The 8,805-nt window shown below is 40.3% G+C and overlaps 1 protein-coding gene across 2 annotated transcripts; it reads left to right on the forward strand.

Annotated features, from left to right (window-relative positions):
- The first annotated feature begins 1,972 nt into the window (after window positions 1–1,972).
- On the forward strand, window positions 1,973–3,601 carry LOC134367374 (protein BEX1-like). 2 transcript variants are annotated; one of them, XM_063084113.1, is made up of 3 exons: window positions 1,973–2,163; window positions 2,544–2,628; window positions 2,960–3,601. In XM_063084113.1, exon 3 carries the CDS (start codon window positions 2,965–2,967, stop codon window positions 3,352–3,354), a length of 390 nt encoding a protein of 129 aa, XP_062940183.1. In that variant the 5' UTR covers window positions 1,973–2,163; window positions 2,544–2,628; window positions 2,960–2,964; the 3' UTR covers window positions 3,355–3,601. The 2 variants fall into 2 exon arrangements, with proteins under 2 accessions (XP_062940183.1, XP_062940182.1); XM_063084112.1 differs by lacking the exon at window positions 2,544–2,628 and having other exon boundaries at window positions 2,081–2,163.
- The last annotated feature ends 5,204 nt before the right edge of the window (window positions 3,602–8,805 follow it).

Here is an 8,805-nt window from a genome sequence, read left to right on the forward strand (position 1 = left end):
GCTGGAAGAACTTGAAGTGAAATTGAACCTTAATCCAATCAAGCTTTTCTAGAATTAAGTATCATTTTATAGGAAATACAGGGTGAAGAGGCTATATCAGTTCGTTTCTGTTGCTCATAACAGAAATACCTGAAACTGGGCAGTTTGTAAAAAAACAATATTTATTGCTTACAGTTTTGGAGGCAGGGAAGTCCAAAGTCCAGGGGACACATGTGGTGAGGGCTTTGTTGGTGGTGATGTTATTCAGTGAGGCAGGGTGTCACATGGCAGATGGCTTGGGCAGAGAGAGTTTCTTTTCAAGCCATCAGAACCAAGCTCATGACCATCATTAAATAATCAATGGACCAATCCATTCACTAGGGCATGGTCCCGAAAATCTAATCACCTCTTCAAGGTCCCACCTTTCAATTACAATAATAGGATTTCCTACTCTCTTAACACTGTCACAGTGCAGATTAAGTCTCAATGAGCTTTGGAGGAATATCCAATCCACAGCAGAGGCATATGTTAATGATGACACCTCCAAGATCCAGACTGTGAGAAAATACAGGACAAAAAAAGACACTGTTTCATCAACAATTAAATTGAAGGGAAAATTTTAAAGTGAACCTATAGATTAAAAGAAATTTAGGAGATAAACTAGCCAATCAAAATGTGTGAGTCTTATTTGGATCTTGATTCAAACAAACTCTTAAAAAACTATGACACGATTTGAGAATTTGAACACGGATTGGACATAAAATAATATTGAGTGAAATAAGCAAAGCACAGAGGGATAAATACCACATGTACTCACTCATAAGTGGGAGCTAAGACAGAAAGAAGGAAAGGAAGACCACAGTGATGCGTTGGACTTACAGAGGGAGAGAACATACCTAGGGATACAAAGTGGAGTGGGGGGCGGGGGGCAGTGGGAGGTGAAGGGAGGTCGGGGATAATTGTGTGGGGGACAGGGATATAATCTCAATTTGTGGTTGGACATGCTGCCAGTATGGATCTCCCCATCATATCTTGGGCACAAGTGGTGGCAATCAGCTTTGCACCCCATGAATATACATAAACAATAAAAAAAAAAAGAAGAGGGATCAGACCAGAAAAATAAATTAAGGAATTGTTAGGTGTGATAACAGTATTGTGCTTACACATATAAAAAATAGTACTTATTTTGTACATATGCACTTTGAAATACTTATGCCTAAAGTGATATTATGTCTAGAATTTGCTTCAAAATAATGTTTAAGGGTGCAAAGTGGATAAGGATAAATATGAAGTAAGATTGGTCATGAGTTGTTAAGTTCTGAAGGTAAGTGGTGAGCACATGGGCTTGCATTATAGTAATCTGTTTTTGCAGGTTTAAAACATTGCATAATAGAAACTTAAAGTTAATATAAACTGTAAAGAAAATGCATTTTGTAATTTTTTAAAAAAGAAAGTAGAAAGGTATTAAGAAGAATTAGAAAAAAATCCACTCTCCTTGACTATTTCTTTTCCCTTTCAGGCATACTGGTAAAAAAAGAAAAAAAAAAAAAAAAAGAACGGTGGGCATCGGTAGCAAAGAGGACCACAGTTTGACAGTTGGATAAATGGGGCAGATGCTGTCTATACTTAAAATTTTGACATCTTGCTCATCATAAACATTCTTGCATTATTATTATTATTTTTAATTGCACTAAAATGTTATTTTTCTTGACTACTGGGTTTTTTTATACCCTCCTAAATTCCGCGCCAGAGTCGGAGGTGGGGGACGGGGAGAAAGATCTGGTAGGAAAGGACATCCCCAGAGTAGTGGGAAAGGCCGACAGCCCCCTGAGATGATACTGCCCTCCCCTGGCAAGCAGAGAAAGGCTCAGGAACACACAAAGACAAGAGGATGGCAGGGCCCAGGCTGGGGATGTTAAAACGGACTCGGGGTGAGGAAGGGGGCGGGCCCGACAAGCCCCGCCTGGTTCCCGGCGGCAGGAGGGGACGCGGGACGGGGGCGGAGCGGCTGGCGGTGACGCAGGCCTCACGCCGACGGGCCTCCACCGACTCGCGCGCCTCGCTGCGCGTCAGACCCGGCCGTTGCTCTGTCGCTCGCTCCCATCTTGGCGGTACTTGCTCCCTGTGGCCCTGAGGGCGTGCGGGCCAGGGTCGGCCCGAAAAGGAGGAGGCGGAGGGAAGCAGGTAAGGGAGCCGGAAGGGGTCCCTCAGGTTGGTGTAGGACAGCGGACCACAGCCCCCAACCCCGCGGCGGCCCCGCGGTGGGCGCAGGAGAGTTTAGGCCTCTCGAGTGCGGAGGGGCGGTCCTGTGGCGAAGACCCCCTGGAAACACCTGTCTCCGCCCCGAGCGCAAGCTTTTCCGACACCCCTGCCCCGCCCCCGTCCTTGGTGCAGAAAATGGTGGTCAGCGCGGGGGCGGGGCAGCTGAGGGTTGGGGCTCGGGGGAGGCGGCGAAGAGGGCCCGGGGGGGGGGGGGGGGGGGGGGAGGGGGCCGGGTGGCGGCGGGTGGGCGCCGAGCGCTCGTTTGCAGCAGGCCCCGCTCCCCCCACCCCGACCGTCTGCAGGTCTGCGGGGCTAAGTGTCCCGGCGGCGCACCTCGCGGCGAGAATCGGGAGGAGGAGGAGGAGGAGACTGCAAGGATAGGCCCAGGTCGGTGCGAGGGACAGTGGTGGGGGGCGGGGGTGAGGGACGTGTGGGAAGCCCAGTCTGAAACCCCAATCCCTCTCCTTCCCGTCCCCTCATCTCCACCGCCATCCCCGTCCTCCATTTTGATGCCTGCAGGGGCCTGGCAGTGGATCTGCAGGGAAAATGGTGGGCTTTGCGGGAGGGAGGGGGCTCCTCCTAGAGGGCGCACGGGGCCTCTCGGGTGGGAAAAAGTGAAATTTCAGGCTCGGAATTTTGAAAGGTGCGTAGTGGGGCCTCTGTCCTCGGTGCTGATCAGTTCACCAAGAATTAGTCCTTTCTTTCTCTTGTCTTCTAGGAGTAATGGAGTCCAAAGAGGAACAAGTGGTAAAAAATCTCAAAAAGGAAAGTGCCCAACAGGAAAATGAAGAAAAAGATGAAAAGGAGCCAGTTGCTACTAAAGGGGGAGAGCCCTTGGCCCTCCTTTTGGAAGCTGATGAATACTCTGTGCCTAGAGGAAATCGTAGGCGGTTCCGCGTTAGGCAGCCCATCCTGCAGTATAGATGGGACGTGATGCATAAGCTTGGAGAGCCACAGGCAGGGATGAGAGAAGACAATAGGGATAGGATTGGGGAGGAGGTGAGGCAGCTCATGGAAAAGCTGAGGGAAAAGCACTTGAGTCATAGTCTGCGGGCAGTTAGCACTGACCCCCCTCACCATGACCATCGTGATGAGTTTTGCCTTATGCCCTGAATCCTGATGTTTTCCTTAAAGTTTATAGGGAGAAACCTGCTTCCTAAACTTACATATTTGTGATGTACTTATCTTGTAAACGTTTTGATGTTACTTGTTTCTTGTGGGTCTCCCGTTACCAGCTTCTAATTGAATGTTGTGTTTTTTACCCCATTTCTAAGTTTCTGTCAGCAGGGGAGTTTTACCTATAGCATGAAAAGATGGTCATTATATATTGTGACATTTAATAAAGCAGTTTAAAAAAGCATTATCCGTATATATTCTTTTTTAATTCAAATCTTATATATGATTGTAAACAGTCGTATATATATATATAAAGTAAAAATTGTTTATCTTTTTGTGGTAGAATTATGAGGGAATTTTCTCACTTTTCAAAACTGAATGCATATTACTTAATAAAAGAGCTTGACCACCTTATAAAACAATGTGAGTACTTACTGAACACTTGTGACAGAATCTTAATTTTAGCTTAATTCTGGGCTCTCTTTTGTAGAAGTTTAAGATACTGGTAAGAGATACATCTCTTTAAAGATCATTATATTTTGTCAGTAAGATTAATATAGTAATCACCGCCCAGGGCTGCTGTGTGGACCAGATGATGTAATTAGTGAGCTTTCTCCAAGTTTTTGTTACCACTGACATATACATGACCTAACCTATTAGGTATTCCCTTCAGTTATTAGGGGAAGTTTCAAGGCAAGGCCTTCTCTATACTCAAACAAGTTCAGTGGGCTAAGGGGTATGTAATTTCATTCTGCTGTGGTGTTCCATTCGCCTGGGTATTGTTCTGTATGCTAGGTTTTGCTTTCTACACTGGCCCCCACCACTGCAGATGTTCAGGAATCCTCAAGGTGAGAAAGTCCCACTGATTTTTCTCGGACACCCAATGGATTGAATCCTTGCTCTTTACAATAGTGTGGACACATCCCCTCTTCCTGTTTAGCTTCATGGAAAGACCTTGTCTGTCTAGTTGTCTCAGGAAACCTCCCCAGTTCAGCAGACTAATAGACTACATAAGACACATGAGGGAACACGGCTCACTTTCAGTTTGACAGTCCCTCATACCAGCTCACATCCACCTATGAATGTACAGCATTTTGTTATCCCATTTTGAGTTGGACACCAAGAGATCATGTCAATGAATTAGTGAGTACCCGAATGTAGGAATCTTTATGAGAAGTCCACGAGAAAACTACTGAGGTTAAGTGTCTCACTAGAATTTGGGAAACAAATTGTGTTAATCAGGTAAAATACACACATTTTATACATGAAGGCAGTCTTTTGTGGGAATAAAAGGGTTCTAGAACTGGAGTTGGCAAACAACCCATAGGCCAAATCTGGCCCTCTGCCTATTGACCTGTAAATGTAAGAATGATTTTTACATTTCTTAATGGTTGAAAAAAGTTGAAAATATTTTGTAATGCAAAAAATACATGAAATTCAAGTTTCGACGCCCACAAATGAGGTTTTATTGGAACACAGGCATGCTTATTCATTTACATATTGTCTATGGCTGTTTTTCCACTACAGCAGTGGCGTTGAGTAGTCTGTTAGACAGTATGGCTTGCCTACAAAGACTAAATATTTATTATCTGGTCCTAACAAAAAAGTTTGCCACCCCCATTCTAGAGTAAAACATTGCAGTAGCACTTATAGAACTAAAGGGAAAAAAGTGGATATGTAGATGAGAACAACACATAACACAGCAAACCCTAGACATCATGAATCAAATGTCTATGTAACTACAAAGCTCTCCCTCCTCTTGCAGGCACTTGAGACACAAGGCACATTCATGCAAGACAAGTTTATAGAGAGAAAGGCTAGAGTCAAAAGGGCAGGAACACTGATAATAGAGAGGCTCATTCTCTACCAGACTTTTCACTCCTTACTGCCAATGTTAGCACCAGCTTTAATGGAAAACAAGTGTTCTGCCTGTATTGGCCTGAGGGTATTCAGCAGTGTCTTCATGAGGAAAAATGAAGCTCACAGGTGAACTGATGGCATAGCCATGATAGGTTAGAAACACATATGCCCATAAAAAAATATATATATATATCTTTCCTGTCCAGTCAGATCCAAGTTACCCTGTCAACCTCTCAGTTAAGGATGGGTTAAGGATTTTAGTCTCTTGAGAGAGAGAGAATCCTCTGCTAACCAGTTTCCCTTGGCTCTTAACGATATGTTTAGGTCTGAAGGGGCATCTGGAGGAAGTGGCGGGCTCCATGTAAAATACTCAGGCAACAAGCAACAAGCAGAAAGTGAGCAAAAGGCAATAAGGGAACGTGGCATGAGGTTCCCTCAAAGGGAGCAGCCATATCTAAGGTTCTGGATGCATTTGCCTATATAATCTCTACATGTTATGTGGTAAGCCTCTTGTTCTTCAGTGTGGCCATTCTCCACAAAAGGGATAGACAAATTCTTCCTATAAAAGCCTAAAAGTTCTGGCCACGAGATCAGGGAGTGCACCTTTGTCCTTAAAGAAAAAGAATGTTCAAAAAGGAGATTTGAGATGTAGGTATGGATTGGGCTATTGGGGTTTAGCACATTATATACATCCAGTAAATATTTGTTGAATGAATGAATGAAAAACTGAACAAGAGAAATACTAACTTAGTGGTGTTCAGCAAATGTTAACAAGTATACATTTTTGGATCCTTACGTATTTCTAACAAAATTGAGGTAATGCAGATAATAACGCATAACTTTTTAATGAAATAATTGCTGATTTTTCTTCTCAGAAATTCAAATCCACTGAAAGAAATTCAGAAAATAAACTTAAGGGCCACCGTATGATCAAAGAAAGTGCTACAGTTTGAACTTTCTAGTCACGGGCTGAGCAGGAAGAAGATACAGACCCTGGATTCTTCCAGGGATTCAGATAGCATAGAAAGTATACTCTGGTTAGAAGTGAAATAAAACCTCCATGATTAGCATCATTTAAAACACTAAGCCACATTTATGCTTCCAATAAAAAGGAAGTAACAGGGACTAGATTTACCTCTCTAACTGAAACAACTAAAACCTGCGCAAAAAATATGAAACAACAGTTTTCAGTCATTGAACATCAGAAAGTGGAAGGCAAAGTTACCTGAGAGAGAGGAAACAAGTAACACAAGCCTTATAATTGTCCCCAACTTACTGCATATTGTAGTATTTATAACATATGTGGAAGTAAAATATATGCCAATAATAGCACAAAGGTCAGAAGAGGGGAAATGCTAGTACACAGTTTTAAGGTTCTTATTCTATAATTTAATATCACTTGAAGGTAGATTCTGATACATTAAAGATGTATGTATGCTATAAACCTCAAATGACCACTAAAAAATATTATAGCTAATAAGCCAACAAATGAGATAAAATTGAATCCTCAAAATACTCAATCCAAAGGATGTTAGAAGAAAAGGAGAACAAAGAATGGATGGGACAAATGAAAACAAAAAACAAGATGGTTGATTTAAACACATACATATTAATAATCGTATGAATATAAATGGTCTAAACGCCCCAATTATAAAGCAGAAATCATCAGATTGGATAGAAAAGAAACATACAAATATATGCTGCCTATGAGAACTTTATTTTTAATTTAAAGATACACATCAGTTACAAGTAAAAGGATAAAAAAAGATGAATAATTTTAACAATAATCAAAACAAAGTTTAAATGGCTATGTTGATATCAGACACAATAAATTTCAAAACAAAGAATAATACCAGGACTAAATTAGGAGGTCATTACATAATTCTAAGTGGTGAATTGTCAAGAAGACTGACGTAATCCTAAACATTCATGTATTACAGTGCTTAAAAATACATGAAGCAAAAATTCATAGAACTATAAGGAGAAATAGACATATCTACAATTAAAGTCAGAGATTTTAGCACATTCTCAAAAAAACTGATAGAACAAGCAGAAAGAAAATCAGGAAGTAAATATGACTTAAATAACAGCACGAACCATCTTGATCTAGTTTACAACTGTAGAACTCACCACCAGTAGAAAGTACTCTCAACAACAGTAGAAAGTACATTTGTTTCACATGCATATGGAACATTTACCAAGGTAGTTTATTCAGGTAAGTCTCGATAATGTTAACAGGATTCAAACCATAAAACCTATGTTCTCTTAGCACAATGGAATTAAATGAGAAACCAGTAACAAAAAGATCTCTGGAAAATGCCCAAATATTTAAATTAACACCAAATAGCACATATCTAAGTAACCATGCCCCACCAAAAAATCAAATAAATAAAAAGGGAAATTAGAAGGTACTTTGAACTGAGTGAAATGAAAACTTAGCACATGATAATTTGTGGGATGTGACAAAAGAAGTACACAAGGGGAAATTTATAGCAATGAATGCATATATTAGAATAGAAATAAGCACTGCAACTATAAATAAATGGAAGTTTTATTTACAATCCTTTATCCAAAGAAAACTCTAGGTTGAGATGGCTTTATTAGTAATTCTACAAAACATTTAAGGATGATATAACACCAATTCTATGCAAAATCTTCCAGAAAATTGAACAGGAGGGAATACTTTACAACTCACTCTGTGAAGCTAGAATTACCCAGATAACTAAACCAGATACATATTACAAAAAAAGATAACTACAAGCCAATCTCCCTCATGAACATACGTGCAAAAATTTTTAACAAAACTTTAGTAAAATCAGACCCAATCATATATAAAAAATGCAATACACCATGTCCAGGTAAGTTTTATCCCAGGGAGTCAAGGTAGGGTTAATATTTGAAAAAAAAGTTGTAATTCACCACATTAACATAGTAAAAAAATCGAAACCATATGACCATCTTAATGGAGAATGAACAAATATTTACCAAAATTCCATAATCCATTAATAATTAGAATATTCAGCAACTACATGTAGATAAAATACCTCAATCTGATAAAATGCATCTACAAAAACCATACATAATGATGTGTGCATAAAGACTAAATGTTTTCCTCCTAAGATGGGAAACATGTGGAAAATGTACACTCTCACAAGTAGCAGCACACCTCTTATCTTTGCTTCTCCTCTGTGTCTCTGTGTATCTTTTCCATCGCTTATAAAGATATGTTCATTGGATTTAGGGCCCACTCTAACCTAGTATGATCTCATCTCAATCCTTAATTAACTACATCTGCAAAGACTATTTCTAAATAGGGTCACATTTTGAGGTTCTGGGTGGGCATGAATTTTGGGGGGAAATATTCATTGCATTACAAGCAAAATTTAAACAATATGATTTACAATAACACTAAATATATGAAATACTTTGGGTTAAATTTGACAAAAGATGTGCAAAACCTGCACTCTGAAAAGATCAAAACATTGATGACATAAATTAAAACTGAGCAATCTTTCATAGAAATTAAAAATTTGATTCTAAAATTTATATTAAAACATCCAAAAGACTAAGAATAGGCAAACCAACTTT

The sequence above is a fragment of the Cynocephalus volans genome, chromosome X (genome assembly GCF_027409185.1).
Source record: "Cynocephalus volans isolate mCynVol1 chromosome X, mCynVol1.pri, whole genome shotgun sequence".
Classification (NCBI taxonomy): Eukaryota; Metazoa; Chordata; class Mammalia; order Dermoptera; family Cynocephalidae; genus Cynocephalus; species Cynocephalus volans.

Excerpts from the sequence above, each read along its gene's own strand:
- LOC134367374 (XM_063084113.1), top strand. The coding sequence starts at position 2,965 with ATGGAGTCCAAAGAGGAACAAGTGGTAAAAAATCTCAAAAAGGAAAGT.